Genomic DNA, 18,531 nt, shown 5'->3' with positions numbered 1-18,531 from the left:
ATATTAATTTTATGTGTTTATTTTATTTCTTGTTCTTCTTATCTGCCCCACGGTCTCGCTGCAGGTCCAATGTTATGCTTTCAACTACTACTTTCTTTCTGTGGATGGAGCAAATCCCAACGCTAGCCACGGCGTATTTCGTGTCTGTAGCATTGGCGTTGGTCGCAGCAAGATGTGTTCCGCAATTGGAGCGTTTTTTTCAGCATGGGAAGCTTGTTGGCGGCGGGAATCTTAAGTCGCATTGGGCATTGGATGCTTTGGGCAACATTTCCGTGCCAAAGTCGTGGTTTGCGCATTTCTACTTTTTGTTTCTTGCGTTGATGTTGTTTTTTTGTTGTAGCTGCTGGGATTACGCCCCAAACGATGCTACGCGTCTACTCTGGGTGTTACTTACATTACAGGCAGCCAGAAGGTCGCTCGAGAGCGTATTTGTCACGAGATGGAGCACTGAGTCACGTATGCACATCTCGCATTATGCGGTAGGTATTTTGTTCTACGTTTTGATCCCTCTTATTGTGTTTCTGGGGCTCGAAGCTAAAAGACAATTACCATCCAAGCAGCTGGCAGTCGTGAGACTCCAGTATGTGCTTGGCGTGCCATGTGAGAATTTTAGAGAGTTTCTTAGTGGTCCTTTGGTGTTCTTGTATCTATACTTCAGCATGGATCAGTTGGGTAACCATCTCCATTTGTCGTCTCTTAAGAAGTATACTGCGCCCACTGCCGATTTGTTCCTGGTAGTGGCGTGTGCGCACTATTTGGATGAGGTGATTTTGTACGGAATTATAGCCCTTTTGTCGCTCAATAGCGGAAATACTCGACTCTCCATTGCTCTAGGATCAGCGTGGCTATTTGTATTGGTGAACTTGTCTATTAGTGCGCGGGAAACGCAAGTGTTCTACCAGAAAAAGTTTGATGATTATAGAATTCGGTACTGCATTATTCCTTATCTCTACTGAGCCCCATTGGGAATGCTGTTTTCGGATACTATTCAATCACGATGTAATGAATCACGAATATGAAAATGTATGTTGTATGACGAATATCTAAATAATTTCAGCTAATAAGAATCCACGAATTTCAATTTTTCACTCATTTTACACTCTTGGAACCTTCGGTGGCGTCGTTCGTTCAACTACATGGATCTTAGCCAACAATTCGTCATTGACTACGCCAACGATGAGCTACATTTGCTAGAAGCATGGCTGGCGGTTGCCGGCATCACAACTGTCGATCTTATGATTATGAGGCGAGAAAATCCAGAGAAAATGGCAGATTTACTTGCCTCGAAACTAGGCAAACCAATTGGCCAAACCAAGCCGCTTCTTGACGCATTTGAAGCTGTTGTGGGGCAAAGTTTGACACCAGCACTGCCGACTTCATCACCAGAATGTGTAAAAGTTGGCCTTCCCTCCCTAGATCTTCAGTTGCATGGAGGTTGTGCCATTGGAGAAGTGACCGAGATTTTCGGAGCTAGCGGCACCGGAAAGTCCCAGTTTCTTCTCAATCTCGCCATAAACTCACAGAAAATACTCGACGAAACAGGAAACCCGGCCGGATGCATATACATTAGCACCGAGGCAGGCATAGAAACCCGTAGACTCGCCGACTTCTCCCAAGCGGGAACAGACATGGAAAACATCGCCTACATACACTGCAGCGACACCGAAAACCAGGACCATATTATATTCACCCAGCTTCCGGCCAAATTGGCGCTCGCACAAAGCTCAGGCCGCAGTTTTCGAACGGTCCTCATCGATAGCATTAGTCATCATTTGCGAGCCAACGACAGCTTTTTGAATAGCGTCGAGTTCTTGAAAGATCACTTGGCACACCAAGAGCTCGAATTTGGCGCGGACCAGAGCTACCTCAAGCTCAAACTGGAGTTCGATGCCATGTCATCTCTCTTTTTTCGAGCAGACAGATCATACCGTCTACGCGCGGCCAAAGAATACTATCTTCTACAACTACACTGGTATCTACAGACATTGGCACGGAAATTCCAGGTCGCCGTTGTCGTCAGCAACCAGGTGAGTGACATGATGGACTCCGACATTACTACATTAGACGTTCCACCAGAAGAACTCGCCGATCCCCTAAATTTCGACTTCCAAGTAGGAACATTCAGCGGCTGGGATGCGCCAGCGTATCAATCCCAGGACACGATGTTCTTGTTGGGTACTTCAACACAAACCACCACTCAACCAGACACAGAAGTGCGTATTTCGGGCGCCGAACTCAACAGAAAACGCTGCATCCCGGCCCTCGGCTACACATGGACCAAACTCATTTCACACCGAATTCTACTCTGGAAACGGTATGTATGGAGTAATTTGCAGCCAGCCAAACGGCATTCTGCAGGACCGGGCGACGCTAATTCGGACATTTCTCAACGGCCACACACGGCAGAAGAAGACGGTGAAAACGACGATTCAGCACCGAAACGAAAACTCCACGCCCGAAGATTCGCCAGAGTGATATCTCCAGCATGGGCGCCGCTGCTGCCGCCGGTGGAATTTGTGCTCCTGCAGAAAGGCTTGACACCGGTCACGTGACAAACGTGGTTTAGCACTCCATCCATATATACCCCCACTAAACCGATTAGTGGCAGAACTACACCTACAACAACCCGAAAATGAAAGTACGTGAACCGAAACTTCCGCTCATCACACTGGCCGCGACTGCATACTAACCACCCAGTTTATTGACGAGGTCGACATCGAACTAGTGAACCAGGAACTCAATTTCCACTGTCTGAACAATAACCTACTAATAAAAGGTGGATGTGATCTCTTCACCACCAAGCCAATTGGCACCGACCGCAAGCTCTTCAAGACCATCGACAAGCATTTGGACCAGATCTTGGAGGACCACCAGTTGTCGCAGTCGTTGGAGAAAGACAGGAAACACTCTATTGTGAGTCTATTTGGCAGCAGCGCCTCGCTGTCGCATCTGCAATTCCCGCGGCGGGGAAGCACGTTTGCGGAAGCGTCGGAGCGGGAGCGGGAGAATCTGGCGCTGATTCTGTTCAGTAAATCCGGCGATTATGGTAAACTCGTAGATAGACAGGGAGGTGCGGGTGCGGCGTCGAATTTGTCGCTGTCGATGCAGAAGGAGGGTTTTCGTGGCGATGCGGGCGGTGAGAATGAGTATCCGATCGACGAGTCGCCATTTGGGCCTCTTAAAAGTGCCTCTACGCGCCGCACGTTCGCATACCTCATTGCGATCCTAAATATCACGTACCCGGATCATGACTTTTCAAGCTTGCAGCCCACAACCGACAATTTCCATAAGATCGAGAATCCGGAGTTGCTCATGCACGACTTCAACAGCCTCATGACTTCCTTGGGTAAGAAAGACGAGTTGTTGAGCTGGATTTGGGACACAATCAACATGTACATGGATATTCTTTCGACAGGCTCGCCCGCCTTGACTCCACAGTTCGATGGGGGCTCCAGGAAAAACAGCTATGCCAACGGGTTCCTGGGCTCTCCTCGTGGGGACGGCGCCATGTCTCCTGTTGACCGCGACCGCGAGTGTCGCATCTACGAATTCCAGCCTTCGGACCTGTCCATTTTGGAGGACATGAATTTTCCTCACCAGACCATGTGGTCCAAGTACTGGTTCATTTACAACAAGAAGAAGAAGCGCGTTTGTTTCTTATATTTGAGCGCCTTGAACCACATGCACCGTTCTCACCTAACGCATACAAGAAGCGCCTCCAATGGCTTGGATGCTGCCAAACTGCAATCTCAGGACGAAAGAAATGACGACGACGAGTTCGATGATGAGTACATGGACGAAGATGTTGACATGGATTCTCTTCGAGACGGAGACGACGATGTGATTGGAGACATCGAAATATAGCCAAGGGCTACTGGAAAACATACATTCAATTCAAGATGGAACCAGAGACTGAGCAAATGCGCTTCGAGTTTAGGCAAATGCTCTTCAAGACTGGGCAAATGCGCTTTGAGATCAGTATCTATTCATGCTTCGGTAAATTATTGACTACCCTAAAAAGAATTACTAATGAACCCACCAAGTATTACTTACGATTCGTAGTGACCAAGTAGCGCCGATCTACAGGTTTTGGAGAATTTGGATAATAAGAAAGCCATTGATCACTACAGATTTGCAACCAGTACGGCAAGAATATTACGATAGAGTATGCTTCCGGTTGCATCATATTTGAGGCGTTTGAGTATTATTTTTTTCTTGGGAGTTCACCTGCAATTACGCTTCAATTGGCTAAACCAAATTCAACGATTCCGCCATACAACTGGCTCAAGATTCCCGACGAACAGAAATGTTTTGGAAGCTGGTCGTCACATTCCTCGTTCAATTCGAACGCCCCGTTCAATATTGTATAATTCATGCCAAAAGCATCGTTCTTTCGCTAAAAATTACTCTTCTTTGCCGCTGAGGTGGATTCCAATATTCAGGCACATACTCTGATGACATTTCATCCGCCAAAACTTAATAAATAATTGCTTAACTTCTAATTTCATGCACCATTGATAATCACTGATGGTTTAGATAGCCTGCAGAATGACCACTGTCATCCTGGATATACTCATTGCGGTTGAACTACTACTACTTCTTTTTTCTGGTCTAAAAAGAAAAAAAGCATATATTTTTTGCTCTAACGAAACTTTTCAAAGCCTGAATTCGTCTCTCTGTGCAGTTTTCGCTTCAAAACCTTCGAAACTCACCTTCTGTCGCCGAAAGTTGTATTTCAACCAATGAAGATTATTTCGGCAGTTACGCTTTTTGCCGCCGCAAACGCTGCGTTTATCGACATCTTCCATCAGCTTTCTGACGTAGGCGAGGAGAAAATCCCCTCAATGGAAGAGGGCGCTGTAGTAGCACGAACACTAGTGAATCGGGAATCAATGATGAATGTAAATACCATCAGTCAAAGCGGCGCAGATAAGGGGTACCCCAAGTCGTCTGTGGAGTACTATGTTGACTGTGATGGCGACGGAAATCCGTATTGGTTAATTGTAGACATTGGTTCGCCTTACCGCCATATCTCCCAAGGATCTCGATTCAGTGTGAGTGTGAGAGCAGGCGATCATCCTCAAAACGAAAAAGTAGACGATAGGTATCCTGGTGGAGTTCCGCTGTCGCCCATGGGGCAGCCTCGAGTGAATCTTATGGGGGAGCTTCAGGAGATTGCACACGATCCAGAAGTATGGGGGAAATTGCTGAGATGTTTCATCGAGAGGCATCCAGACTCGAAGTGGTGGCTTCCCACCAATTTAGTGCTGCCCCATCGGACGCATTGGGCAAAGATCATTGTTCATGATGTGTACATGGTAGGAGGATTCGGCGATAGGGCGTATATCGGTCCGATTGATGGGGAGACATATCACAAGGCGAGAATTCTTTGATTTTGATACAATGGTACTTTTTCGCAGAGTTTTGACAATTCAATTGAGGGATTGACGATACTAGGAGAGGACAGGCAAAGTGTCAGAATTTGAGGCAACTATAAACTGGCGACACTCGGTCAGTGCCACTGTTGATACTGCAAATGTAAATCAAAGGTCTATTTATTGTTAGGCACCCGTTTTGGTCAAGTTTACGGTCTCCTTTATTCCTGGAGACGCTGCCTTTGGTCATGACGTCTAGGTCTCAGTAAACGATGACAATTTCCGCACACAGACTCGACACGCGTTTGGTGTCGTATTTGCTATCGCATTTGCTATCACCAAGGGAGCTACTCATCACAATGGTTCAAGGCTTCACAGCTTGAGTTCAGACCGCACTACATCAGCTCAATCGGCAGTGAGAACCAGCGCCCAAACGACCACTCGAACCAAAATTGAAGCATGTCTCCGAAGAAATAAAAACACTAAAGCGCATCTTTCAATTACAATTGTGTACTCAGCGAACTCTTATCTACCACTCATCGCCAATCAGGAACCATAGCTAAACCACGCAGCCCAGGAATTTCAACTCATCCAAACTCAATTCAATTCCTCTTCTAACACCCCAAATTGTCCTTCAATATAATAATTCCACGGATCTCCCCACATTTTCGCCACTGTCCACGTTGTATACCTACAGTCATATACACAGTACCCATATCTAGTAACTACTACTTCAAATGTTCCCCAAACGGATTTCGCCAGCAGCAAAGCACTTTTTCCGGGCGCAATCGACACGCACAGCCGTGCCTCCGCAGTTCGGCTTCATACCCCCAAAAAAGGGCTTTTTCAACTGGAAAGTCATGGCGTTTTTCTTTGGATACGGATGCGTGCTCTCATATTCCGAGTATCTCTTTGAAAAATACGCCGATTTCACGGAAATCGACACCGACCCAATGGCCCAGGTCAAGCTCGAGTTCTTTTTGCGCAAAATGCCGCTCTACGAGACGCTTTCGCACGCTGTTCTGGGCCAGGACTGGGTCAAACTTAGCTCGTGGGAAAACTTGGACAGAAACGTCCTCGACGGGAAATTGGAGAATATCGTGGTCCGGCTGCAGCCCGAGTACCAGGTGGAGCAGTTGACCAATCACACGCTCGCCAGCGCGGGCGGAATTGCCGTCAAACCGGTGATTTTTCACAATACAAAGACCGATGAAACGGTCACGTTTGTCCATTTGGGCTACAAGTTGTGCGGGTATCCGTTCATTGTGCACGGTGGAATGATCGCCACGCTTTTGAACGAAACTTTTAAAAGAAACGCTTCTCTTTCGAGCTCTACACTGTCCTCTCTTAAGACTGACTACAAGGTGGAGACATTGAACATCGATTACAAGGCGCCGGCGTTCGCCCACCAGTTTTTCGTAGTACGAACCGAGGTTGTAGACGCGCCCGGACACGACAAAAATGTCTGTTTTTTAAAATCGACTCTTTTGTCGCAGCAGGGCAAGGTTTTGGTGGAGGCCCAAGCGGAGCTAAGGAATACTGGTAGAGGATCACGTGCCGCGGCACGTGACTGGAAATTCTCCATCCCCAAAATCTGAGACGTCGTCGTTCTCGTCCCCACGCTCATCTAAACGAAAAAAAAAATGCCTGCTGATAAGATTGAGGTCGTGGCCATCAACGATGCGCAGGAAGAACCGCAACAGACGGTCGTTCCGCACGAGAGACAGGTCGTCGAGGCCGTCATCGCTCTCTGGAAGGAAGATGCGTCCACCGAGTCGCTTGGATTCGGCAAGCTTCACGGGTTGGTCAAGAAGAAACACCCCAATTGGCAGCTCTCGGAAAAACGGGTCAAAGTGCTTCTAAAACAGTACGGGTTGGCCCAATCGGGCGATCAGTCCGCCTTCTCGTACGCCAAAGACATCACATCGCTTCCAACGCCGCATGTGACGCTTCCCAAGACGGTGCTGATCGTCATGACCTCCAAGAGAGGCAAGTGTTTGTATGCCAAGACGGCCATCAAGAAGGGTGACTTGATCTGGGAAGAGAAGCCGCTATTTGCCGTTCCTCTGTTGGCACATTACTCATTGATTGCCAGCGGGAAGGCATGCACGCATTGTGGAAAGCTCGGTAGTGTGTCGAGCGCGGGCGAGACCGTTCTCCGAGGCTTGGACTGTAACATCTGTTCTGAGATCTGGTGCTCTCTGACGTGCAAGAAGATGGACCAAACGATCCACAGTGCTTTGAAACATGGCCTGCGTGCCACCGCCAAGCAGATTGACGCGGAGGCCTTCCATTCGTTGACCGAGTACTGTCTCAAAGAGCAATGGAATGCTTTGTATGCTATTGCCATGATCTATGCCTTCATAGTTCTTGACAAAACCGGCGTGAAAGGAGAACAGTTCAAGGCCATGGCCCGTGTGTCTCAAAAGATCCGTTACAAGGCCCTCAACTCTTCCGCTGGTGCATTTGACTCCCTTCAAGGCGGGGCCCTCTTTGTTGAAGAGCAACAGGAAGAGTTGTGGAAGGACGGATACCTGCGTTTTTTGAGGGCATTCCCTAAAGCAGCAGAACTGGTCAGTATGGACGAGTTCTTGCACATGATGGGCACATACAACATCAACAACCTTGATCTGAGTGTGTTTCTTCTTCAGTCGCATCTCAACCACAACTGTGCTCCGAACTGTGAGGTTGAGACTGCATTGCAGAAGTACAAAGGTGTCAAGGTCGTTGCTGCGAGAGACATCAAGAGTGGTGAAGAGCTCACCACCACGTACGTCAACCCATCGCATACCTTGCAGCAGCGCCAACGAGAGTTAAGGGTAAACTGGGGATTCATTTGTAAATGTCAGAAATGTAAGGACGATGAACAAATACAGCACCGCCGAAAGTCGAGCACTGGCGCTCATCAAAAGGAAAAGGCTGAGATCAGACACATGCTTGCCAACTCAACCGAGGCTACTGACGGTGAGTTTGAGATTCCTTTGGACTTCAATGGCGAGCGCCGTAAGTCTGTTCGTTTTGATGAGAAGGTGGTGAAGGTCACTCAGACTTGATCGTGAAGTAATTAACGATTTATGATGCATAACGAATTGTAGGAATACGTTGCACACAAGACAATAAACGGTCCGCAATCCGACAGAGTAAAATCTAAATGCTTTTGAGCTACAGTGTAGAAGTCAAATTTGGTAGAAGTTCATAGTGTTTCGTGGTCCAGCCCCGTCGTTATTTCATTATCATCTATGTACAGCGTGAGATATACTCTCATCCATAATAAATACCCTTTCATCATTCGTCTCCTGGTTTAATCACTCCAATCATGCAACTTTCAAGCAATCGATCTGGATTCACCCACGAGTGATACTTTTTGAACAAAGCAGTGCCATCACGTCCCGCACACTTCATAATCTCATCAACTCCGCCAGGATGAAAATCCACATACGGTGTGATGTTGAATACTTTTCCATTGATACAGGTCCAGCAATCATCTTGTGTTTTGTGGAGCTTCAATTCCGATTTGGGCACCTGAACAAACGCTGCTGGTGGCGTGCTGGGTGCCACACCTCGAAGTTTGTGTTTAGGAGTTTTTGAGGTCAAAGCGGCCCAATCTAGCGGCGAATGGCCAGGTTTAAGGGCAACTTTCCGCCTGGTGCTGGCAGCAGAAGGCGTCGAAAGAGATCCAGCGGCTCTCTGCGACGAATTGGCCGATGGGAACATGATAATGTGAACTTATAAGATGAATTTTGTAAATTGATTGGACTATTTGTCAACTATAGGATGTTCCCCTGATAGAGATGGCGATGAGAGATGAGATGGCGATGAGAGATGGGGATGGGAGATGAGAGATGGAGATGGCAGAAGGTGATTATCTGCAGTACCGCCGATCATTTTGCCGCGCTACCGCTTAATCTGTTTGCGATCAACTCTTTCGTAATACAACATGTAGACACTTGTAGTTTCAAACATCACTGCTGACCGTGATACTTCTTGCACCTGTGTGTCGCCAATGCGCCAGTATGGGTACCGGAGAAGCGATGGGATCTTCTTCATCTTGACCTGGTTGTTGATCACAGGCGCCTTTTTCTCCGCTGGAGCAGGCTCTGCAAATCCCAGCTTGGCAAATTTGTCGAACAGGTTTTGTATGTCCAGCGCGCTTGGTGGCTGGAAGTAGTCTGCGCCGTCCAAAAGCACTTCCGAGGGCGTGGCGATGCCCAGGTCAATGATCTCTTGCAAATTGGAGTCTGTAGGTGTGGCTTGCATGATCGAGGGTCTGCGGGCAATGATACTGGAGATTCTATTGCGGAAGGTAGGCTTAGCGCTGTAATCGGCCGACGGGTTGCGGGCGCCAGCGTCTTTGGAGTCGCCGGTTTGGGGCTCAAGCTCCTGAACCTCTTCGACCAAATTGGTATCAATTTCGGGCGCAAGCTTGAAGATATTTCCCTCACTGTCTTTGACAAATAATGGCTTGCGCTTGAAGCATTCGTAGTGGCCCTGGATGTGCGATCCGTTGTGTCTGATAAGCGCTCTCAATCTATACTTGTAAACGTTGTTTTCGTTGAATTTGAATTGTCCAAAGTGCTTGATCAAGTTCTTCGTTTGGTCCTCGGAAATGGGAGCGCTATTGAGTGTCTCTTGCTTGGATGGAGCAATGGTGGTATTGAGCGAGGTCTCGGATGTCAGTGACAGATTGTCTATAAGCTCCAGTTCCACATCATCGTTCTCACTGCTGGCGGTATTCAAAAGATCTTGCTCGCGCTCGTTGACCACCTCCTCGCGGAAGTTGGAGTCTTCCGAAGCGGTAGACGCATGCTCCATATCGTTGACATCCGTGGTCAAAACGCCCGTTTTGTGGGTGTCCAAGTTAGCCTCGTGGTTGAACTGCAGCTTGAGTTTCTGCAAGTCCCCAACGTAGTCATCCTCGATGGACAACGAGAGCTTGTCCTCGAAACTGACTCTGCACGGGTTTCTGCTGAGGGTGACACCGTTGAAAGCGGAACGAGAAAGGTGGATTCCAAAGACTTTGGGTGGCTTCAAGATGTGAGTTTCTCTGAATACATCAGAGGTGATGGTCAGAATGTCCAAGCCTCCCTTCTTATAGGTAGCCACATACTTCTCGAGCTCCGTTGGCAAGTCTTCGTTGATGAACAAGTGGGCGTCATTATTGCATTCTCTCAACTTTGTGACAATTTCCTCTTCCTCTGGAGCGTTTGTGTGGCCATTCTCCTTCATGTAGTCCTCATTGATGATGATTTTCGACAACCGACACTTCAAACAGTGGTACTCGGTGATGGTCTCGGAGCCGTTCTTCGCCAACAACGTATCTAGATCCGTGGTGGCCTCCTGCGGCGGATGGAGCGTCAACATCAAGAAAGGCAGGATGCCCGGCTTGGACACCGACGCACAGGTCAAACACTTCATCTGCAGAATGACCAACCCGCCGATCGGGAACTCGGGGAACTCCTGGAGCAGCAGCACGTAGGGCGCCAACTCGGGCAGTTTCTGCAAGTGCTCGGAGATCAGCTTCAGCACGCGGATACAGATGATGTTCTCGGTCTCCAAGGTCTCGTTGATGAGCTGGGTCAACTCATGCGCATCGTGCTGCGACTTGGAGATGCGCGCATTGTAGATCTTCTCGATCTCGTGGAGGAACGTCCACACCGACAAGTTCTTGGTCAGCATCTGGGTGTCGTTCAACTTGGACAACATCTTGGCCATGGCCACGTGCAAGTTGACTTTGAAGTAGTCGCGGGCGGTCTTCGCGGTCTGACCCAGCTCGGCCGCGTTGAACTTGGAGTGCGAAAAGGCGCGGATCTTGTCCAAGTCCACCACCTGGTCGAGGTCGATATCGAGCTGCCCCACCAACTCCATCGTATGGTGGTACACCTCCAACATCTTATTTAGGTACTCGGTGAAGCTGGGTAACGACGAGTACGCCTGGAGCGACGAATTGGCAAAGCAGTCGTTGCGCATGTTGATGAACCCGGCCGCATACTTGTCGGGTCTTTTGGTGAACATTGGTTTTTGTTTTTTGGTGAAAAGAGTGGGGGTGAGGATCCAGAGCGTAACTAGTACCGAGGCAATGGCCGAGACAGCCAATTGGGGGGTAAATCGACGACGGGGGTCAATTGAAGAAACCGGCAAACGAGGTTTTTCCGGGGAAACGAAATTGAGTAGGTATTCGAGTGGGTGCAATTCGACGGTTGTTCCTGCAGAAGAACCGGAGTTAAGGGCTGTTTCAGGTGGGAGCAATGGCGAAGGAGTAAAAAAACGGAGGATCTGGTGCCAGTCCATGCGAAAGAAAAGGCCCTGGAAAAAAAAAATCGGTTGGTCGCGGTGAGGGTGGCCCCACGCAACATCGGCCCGATCTGTATGGAGCGCGGGGAAATATATGGAGGACTGCGGAAAAATAGGGTATTTTGAGGGTAATTGGGCGGAGGTGGCCCTAGATTGGGCGGCGGCGGTGGAATAATTGTGGGAAGTAGGAGATCGGAAAAAGTGGTGAGGAAATTTTCAACGGGATGGGAGTAATTGTTCTTTTGGGGGTCCGGTTGGGGGTCCGCTCCTGTATGTGCACTTTTCGCCAAAGATTTGTTTTCCCAATGTGGCTTTTGGTCTGATCCATTGTTTGGTGGGCGATTTGAGGGCGAGATATGTGCCCTGGGATGGATTGTTCCATGGAAGCCAAGATGGAAGGGAACTTCAGGGCAAGATTCGGAAAAATTGACGGATTTTTTCTTCGGTGTGTGGGTCTGGGATTGAGGATTTATGGTTGGACGTTGAATTTTCATTTTTGGAGAATTTTGAAAATAGTGTGAGTGTTGGGCAATTCTGAGAGCAATGGAGAATTTTGCCAGAAATGGAAAATTGTGAGAGGATCGGAGAATTCCGAAAGTATCGGAAGAATTGAAGCATGATATGGAACTAGTAGAGATTGGGCAGAGAAGATTGACGTCTACGGGTAGATGGTCGATTGTAGGATAGATAACGCATAGTGATCTGACTAATTGTAGAGAATTACAGTAAGCTGTAATGCATCTATACGATAAACAAAATCTCTTTTAGATCAGGGAATATCAATGACCCCTCAAGGCACTGCTGTCTCCAAAACACATCTCCTCCCGTTACTTTAAACAGCGCCATTTCAATCAAAAGATCAGTCCCGAGACTCAGTCCGCAAACCAATTAGATAAGAAAATAAAATTCAATTAAATCCAATAAAATCAAACTTTATATATATACGCCTATACATCTGCTCTACCCTGACCATCCCTCAGATTTCAAACCATCAATTCATCCCACACTTAACGCCAACAAACCATTGCACAGACGAAATTAAAACAAAAAAAAAACGCACTTCACAAACCCACAAAAAACCAATTTTTAATTTACCCCTTTACCTTTATATATCCCTTATATGTAAACAATCTGACCCCATCGGCTGCACCCACCACCGTATCTGATTTCTACCTTATCGCACATTTTTCAAATCCGCCGTTTCCACCAACCACCACCCCAACCCAAAACAGAAGCGGAAAAAATAGCGCCCGCACATGAAGTTCTCCCACTCGCTTCAATTCAACGCGGTCCCCGAATGGGCATCCAAGTACATCGCATATACTACGCTCAAGAAACTCATCTATGCGCTTCAAAGTGAATCTGTTCGCCGCAACAAAGACGACTTGGAGGCTGCTCCGCTCGTGCGCAACGAACAGCTGGCGCTGAACGACCCCGTGACCGTTTTCACCAAGGCGTTGGACGCCGAACTCACCAAGATCGACGAGTTCTACAAAACGCAAGAACACCAGATCTTCCGCTCGCTCGACGAGTTGATCGCAGACATCAATGCGTTCGAGGAGGACTTGGACATGTCCGGCCTGCGCGAGCGGGTTTCGGGCGCCAAACTGGACCGCAAACGGCGGAAATCGAGGGACGGAGAGACCAGTGCGCTGGACTTTGTAAATGCGGCGCCAACGGAGCTGGAGTGGCTGGGCGACAACTTGCCGGTGACCACGGACCCAGACACGGAGTTTGACCACGACGACTCCGATAACGAGCAGACGCAGCTCTATCGCGGCGAGGAGGGCGCCAGCGCCCGGAAACACTTGCGTAAATCCATGTCCATAGATAATTACTTAAAACTGCCCAAGACGTCGGGCGCGTGGTCGTCCAACGTCAATCTGTCGTCGCTTCCTCCGCAGCTTCTCTTGTTTTCCGAGACTAGAGTGGTGTTGAGAAAGAGAGTCATTGCATTGTACACCACCATGTCCGAGCTCCAGAGCTACATCGAGTTGAACCAGACCGGTTTCAAGAAGGCGCTCAAGAAGTTCGACAAGTCCTTGGGCTGCAAGTTGAAGGACGACTACATGACCAGCTTGCCGCAACGGTCCTACATCTTCAAGGAGGCTACCATGGCCACCGTTAACAAGAACTTGGACTCGCTCGTGAAGGTGTATGCCGTCATTTGCGATTTGGACAACTTGGACAACGCCAAGGCCGAGCTCTCGGTGCATCTCCGGGACCACGTCGTGTGGGAAAGAAACACCGTCTGGCGTGATATGATCGGCTTGGAACGCAATGCGCAAGCCGCCAACGCAAAGAATGCGAAGGGCAGAAACGCGCAGGCTTCTTCCGGTGGCTTGGCCTCGTTTAACATCTCGTTCCAGAACCCGACAATCGTGACTTTGGCCCTCATTGTAGGTATCACGCTCATTCTCTTGAACTTCTCGCCATTTGAGGACTTCTCCCAAAAGAACTGTTTCGCATTGTTGGTCTGTGCCTCCTTGTTGTGGGCCACCGAGACCATCCCATTGTTTGTCACGTCGTTGGTGATTCCTCTTCTCATCGTCAACTTCGGAGTCTTGAAGTATCCCGATGGCCTGATCATGAACCCTGCCGACTCCTCCAAGTTCATTCTTTCAACCATGTGGAACTCTGTGATTTTGCTTTTGCTTGGTGGTTTCACTTTGGCTGCCTCCTTGACCAAATACAATATTGCCAGAATCATCTCCACCTGGGTCCTTTCCAAAGCAGGAACGAGTCCTTCAATGGTCTTGCTTACCATCATGTCTATTGCTTTGTTTATGTCGATGTGGGTGTCCAATGTGGCAGCTCCAGTGTTGTGTTTCTCGTTGATCCAGCCTTTGCTCCGTACCCTTCCCAAGGGCTCTAAGTTCATCAATGCTTTGATTCTCGGCATTGCTTTGGCTTCCAATATTGGTGGTATGGCCTCTCCCATCGCGCTGCCTCAAAACATGATTGCCATTGGAGCCATGGACCCTCAACCCTCTTGGGGACAATGGTTTGTGATTGCACTTCCGGTGTGCATTTTGTCGCTTCTTCTCATCTGGGGATTCCTTCTTTTTACTTTCAACTGCAACTCCAAGAACACGCAGCTTGTCAGTATTCGTACCACCGATGACAAGTTCACAGGCATCCAGTGGTTCATTGTGGCAGTCACCATCATCACCATTTTGTTGTGGTGTTTCGCATCTCGTCTTGAGGGTATCTTTGGAGAAATGGGAATCATTGCCCTCATTCCAATGATTTGCTTCTTTGGCTCAGGACTTCTCACAACGGCCGACTTGAACAATTACCCCTGGAATATTGTTGTTTTGGCAATGGGAGGAACTGCCTTGGGTAAAGCCGTCGCCTCTTCGGGTCTTTTATCGACGATTGCCGTCACGATCCAGAGGGAGGTCCAAGATTACACCTTGTTTGGAGTCACCCTCACGTTTGGACTTCTCATTCTCGTGATGGCCACTTTTGTCAGTCACACCGTGGCCGCGCTCATCGTGATTCCTCTCATTTCCGAGATTGGCCAGAACCTCAATGAAGCGCGCCCTAGACTTCTTATTATGGTCAGTGCATTGCTCTGTTCTGCTGCCATGGGATTGCCCACGTCTGGGTTCCCCAACGTGACTGCCATTTGCATGACCGATGAATTTGGAAAGCCATATCTCACGGTCAACACCTTCATCACGCGTGGTGTTCCGAGTTCGGTCATTGCGTATGCTATCATCGTGACTGTCGGCTACGGAACCATGAGATTGATCAACTTCTAGACTCACCCTATACACATTGCGTCAGAGTGGACCTCACAGGCTCTACGCGGAGCATACCTAATTTTTATTTCCTAATCTATATCACCAGTGTTCAATCTATATCACCAGTGTTCTATCCGGTCGGAATTGTAGGCTTATATAAGAGGGTTCGACTTTCGAAGGATGTTGAATAACAAAAAAAGCTTTTCTCAAATTATCGTAACTACGTTTTGTCATTTATATTCTGATCATAGTCTTTATTCAGTGAATCACATCTAACACTATAAAACTGGGTACCTAGTTCCAGATAAACTCCGGATCCAAGATTTTGCCGAAAAACTTCTTCCAGAAGTCGCCGTAGCTTTGCTCAGTGGGAAAGGCCCTGTCTTGGCGGACTTGGGCTGGTGGAGCAGCCATGGCTAAAGCCAAAAGGGTAAAGAATGCTAGGTGGGTCAATTTGGGAGCCATGTGAGTGGTTTGGAAGGGACTATTTCGCGAGGAAATGGCTGTATTAAATAGTTAAAAAAATGTGAAGCGGGAACTGCTGGGAAATGGATTTGCAGACATCGTCTGGATCAGGATCGATGATGGGTATGCAAACGCAGGCCAAATATTACCACAGGAACATCAATGACTTTCGAAGTCACTTTTTGTCACCTTTTGTCTCAGGACCGTCTTTCCGCGCCGCCGTCGCGTAATCCTGTTGCGAACAATGCACTGATTTGCAGCCAGTAGATCAACCCCGTAACACTCTAAGCACGTCCACATCGACCAGCGACTCCCGCTACCCCATTATCGCCACCGGCTGACCCTGCGCCAACAACGAAAGCGCCTTATCGTCCAACTTTCCGGAAGCACCACAGATATTGCAGCGGATTCTTTTCAGAAAACCAAACGGAATCACCGGAATGAAGAAAAGAGTCACCCAATTCGACGTCCGCACCGCGAACGCAGACTGGTTGTGACATCTATTACAATAACAGGCCACTTTGCCGCCGTCGGCTAATTCCTTGTTAAATTCCTTGACTGACGTTAGTAGGGTAAATAGGCCATTGTGCAGCGTACATACATCCAATGAGAAAGAAGCAGAAATCCATTTTCGGGGATGGTGTGTTGAGGGGAAACGGAGGGAAAAGGAAGAATAAGGAGGAATGGTGGAGGCAGCGATCAATTCACGGAGGTTTCAGGTTTAGCAATCTCAAACGCTTGTCTGCAGTACGCATGTTTCACAATGGCCGATGGGAGAAATTAGTGAATGTGACGGGGGAAAGTATAGGTAGGGTGTGTGTTAGGGCGAGTGATGATTTGATTGGGCGGAATTTATTGTTTGTTAATTTGTTCGCTGGAAAAGTTGTTAAGTTGTTGGAAGTAATTGGAATACATTGTGAGACCAATAAAGTATGTGGAAAGCACTTTCAAGCACATCAAAACGATGCCACCAGATTCGAAATCAATCTCATTTCACTCAAAAACACAGTTATGAAGTCATTTCGAGGCTGACGTCATTAACTATGGATTCTGGGAAGCACAACTGCTATTCAGTACATCTCCAGCCACCGCCACCCAACCGCATTCCCACCCAACCAAAATCACCCTTTAATTTCAAGCTCACATTCTAAATCGTAGAAAATACAAAACAACCCCTTATCTCATCCCTTCTTCCTAAATTGCTCTGATTCCATGTGGTTTTGCTGGTACTGCATTCAAGCAGAAGCATTCAGTGACATTTCCTTTGCAGCCAACCCCCAAATCCAACCAAAACTCATTTCTTCTCTGCCAACATGGCTCCCGCCAAAAAAACCGTGCCTCTCCCCGCCAAGCTCTCCACGCTCGTGCGGCTGCCCCAGTTTTTCTGGTTCTTGGGCCACTTTTTGAGCGTTTTTCTCTTTGTTCTACTCCAAGTGGTGTCGTTTTTCAGCCGCCCATGGACGATTTTCCTCTACCGAGCCGTGCTCGGCGCGGAGTTGGTGGCGTACGGCATTGTGGTCAAACAGCTGGGTTTTTTCCGGCGCTCGGCGGTGAAGGTGCAGCTGCTTCACGACGAAAACGTCCAGTACTTTGTATTTGCCGTAGTGTTGGCCGTGGCCAGCTACAAATTGGGGCCGTGGCTGAAGGCGCTCTATTCGTATGCCATCTTCTCGTTTTTTCATGTCATGGCCTACTGCCAGTCGCATCTCTTGGAGGTGATGCCTATTCCCATTGCGACCCAGGCAGCCTGGAGCGACCGAATCACATACATTTCGGCCAACTATAATCAGCAGGCGTTGTACTTTGCCGCGATGAACGAGGTGTTTTTGTTGTACGACTTTTTGTGGGCCGTGCCCACGCTTTTGTTCAAGATCTTCCGTGATCCAGTGTATGTGGTGGTCCAGGCGGCGCTCATGGTGGCCGTGGCGATGTTTTTGAAGTTGCGCTATGTCCACTCGGCGCACACCAAGACGATATTGGCGCAGTTGGATGCGCGGGTGTCGGCGTTGTTGAGCCACCCGGTGGTTCCGCCGGCGTTGTTGCAGTTGTACAGCGTGCAATTCAAGGGTATTGTGGCGGCAATCACGGATCTGCTTCCCACTCCCGTGCAGCTTACTAAAAAGACCCAGTAGGGAAGACAGAGATAAAGATAAAGGTGATTAACTGTGTTTGAGTGGAGGTGTTAGCTCTTTGAGAGTCTGGCTGGAACGGATTTGGAAGGTTCTTGATGAGGATAGTGGATGACAAGTTTTTGTTGTGATTGTTGATGTTTTGTTGCTGTTCACGATGCATAGAACAGACAGTCTTGAGTACTGGAGACAACAGTTAACCAAAGTCAATTACAGAACTACAGTCAACCACAGCCAACACAAGCCAACACCATTCAGCGTCAATGAACAACTTCCTCAAAGGTCTGTGAATTTTCCACCCGAAGTTCTACTTCAAAATCACTTCTACTGTTCCAATTGGACCTATTCATCTGTTCAGCATTATATAGTAACCAACTCTCCCAAAACAGCCACATAATTCCAGCAAACCCTACCATTTATATACCGCAACTAAACACCTAATCTCACGAACCAATTTCCCACTCAAAAAAATCACCTTCCCGCTCGTTTCCCCGGATTTTTCACTCTCCCTCCCCATACCTC

General features: G+C 48.3%; 10 protein-coding genes across 10 annotated transcripts; 8 read left to right on the top strand and 2 right to left on the bottom strand.

Annotated features, from left to right (window-relative positions):
• Nucleotides 1-11: 11 nt before the first annotated feature.
• On the top strand, nucleotides 12-956 carry PUMCH_004592 (uncharacterized protein; the record flags this gene model as incomplete). Its single annotated transcript, XM_063023523.1, has 1 exon — nucleotides 12-956. The coding sequence occupies one exon, from the start codon at nucleotides 12-14 to the stop codon at nucleotides 954-956; it is 945 nt and encodes a 314-aa protein (XP_062879593.1).
• A 180-nt stretch (nucleotides 957-1,136) lies between these two features.
• Nucleotides 1,137-2,552, top strand: PUMCH_004591 (uncharacterized protein; the record flags this gene model as incomplete). Its single annotated transcript, XM_063023522.1, has 1 exon — nucleotides 1,137-2,552. The coding sequence occupies one exon, from the start codon at nucleotides 1,137-1,139 to the stop codon at nucleotides 2,550-2,552; it is 1,416 nt and encodes a 471-aa protein (XP_062879592.1).
• A 550-nt stretch (nucleotides 2,553-3,102) lies between these two features.
• PUMCH_004590 (uncharacterized protein) lies at nucleotides 3,103-3,864 on the top strand (the record flags this gene model as incomplete). The annotated part of the gene is made up of 1 exon (XM_063023521.1): nucleotides 3,103-3,864. The coding sequence occupies one exon, from the start codon at nucleotides 3,103-3,105 to the stop codon at nucleotides 3,862-3,864; it is 762 nt and encodes a 253-aa protein (XP_062879591.1).
• Nucleotides 3,865-4,742: 878 nt separating this feature from the next.
• On the top strand, nucleotides 4,743-5,393 carry PUMCH_004589 (uncharacterized protein; the record flags this gene model as incomplete). Its single annotated transcript, XM_063023520.1, has 1 exon — nucleotides 4,743-5,393. One exon carries the CDS (start codon nucleotides 4,743-4,745, stop codon nucleotides 5,391-5,393), a length of 651 nt encoding a protein of 216 aa, XP_062879590.1.
• A 719-nt stretch (nucleotides 5,394-6,112) lies between these two features.
• Nucleotides 6,113-6,973, top strand: PUMCH_004588 (uncharacterized protein; the record flags this gene model as incomplete). The annotated part of the gene is made up of 1 exon (XM_063023519.1): nucleotides 6,113-6,973. One exon carries the CDS (start codon nucleotides 6,113-6,115, stop codon nucleotides 6,971-6,973), a length of 861 nt encoding a protein of 286 aa, XP_062879589.1.
• A 45-nt stretch (nucleotides 6,974-7,018) lies between these two features.
• Nucleotides 7,019-8,428, top strand: PUMCH_004587 (uncharacterized protein; the record flags this gene model as incomplete). The annotated part of the gene is made up of 1 exon (XM_063023518.1): nucleotides 7,019-8,428. One exon carries the CDS (start codon nucleotides 7,019-7,021, stop codon nucleotides 8,426-8,428), a length of 1,410 nt encoding a protein of 469 aa, XP_062879588.1.
• Nucleotides 8,429-8,660: 232 nt separating this feature from the next.
• On the bottom strand, nucleotides 8,661-9,089 carry PUMCH_004586 (uncharacterized protein; the record flags this gene model as incomplete). The annotated part of the gene is made up of 1 exon (XM_063023517.1): nucleotides 8,661-9,089. One exon carries the CDS (start codon nucleotides 9,087-9,089, stop codon nucleotides 8,661-8,663), a length of 429 nt encoding a protein of 142 aa, XP_062879587.1.
• A 180-nt stretch (nucleotides 9,090-9,269) lies between these two features.
• PUMCH_004585 (uncharacterized protein) lies at nucleotides 9,270-11,663 on the bottom strand (the record flags this gene model as incomplete). Its single annotated transcript, XM_063023516.1, has 1 exon — nucleotides 9,270-11,663. The coding sequence occupies one exon, from the start codon at nucleotides 11,661-11,663 to the stop codon at nucleotides 9,270-9,272; it is 2,394 nt and encodes a 797-aa protein (XP_062879586.1).
• A 1,259-nt stretch (nucleotides 11,664-12,922) lies between these two features.
• Nucleotides 12,923-15,433, top strand: PUMCH_004584 (uncharacterized protein; the record flags this gene model as incomplete). The annotated part of the gene is made up of 1 exon (XM_063023515.1): nucleotides 12,923-15,433. One exon carries the CDS (start codon nucleotides 12,923-12,925, stop codon nucleotides 15,431-15,433), a length of 2,511 nt encoding a protein of 836 aa, XP_062879585.1.
• A 1,760-nt stretch (nucleotides 15,434-17,193) lies between these two features.
• Nucleotides 17,194-18,012, top strand: PUMCH_004583 (uncharacterized protein; the record flags this gene model as incomplete). Its single annotated transcript, XM_063023514.1, has 1 exon — nucleotides 17,194-18,012. The coding sequence occupies one exon, from the start codon at nucleotides 17,194-17,196 to the stop codon at nucleotides 18,010-18,012; it is 819 nt and encodes a 272-aa protein (XP_062879584.1).
• Between the last annotated feature and the right edge of the window lie 519 nt (nucleotides 18,013-18,531).

The sequence above is a fragment of the Australozyma saopauloensis genome, chromosome 6 (genome assembly GCF_035610405.1).
Source record: "Australozyma saopauloensis chromosome 6, complete sequence".
Lineage (NCBI taxonomy): Eukaryota > Fungi > Ascomycota > Pichiomycetes > Serinales > Metschnikowiaceae > Australozyma > Australozyma saopauloensis.
Note: the sequence above shows the minus strand (reverse complement) of the source record. Positions and strands in the feature narration are given on the sequence as shown.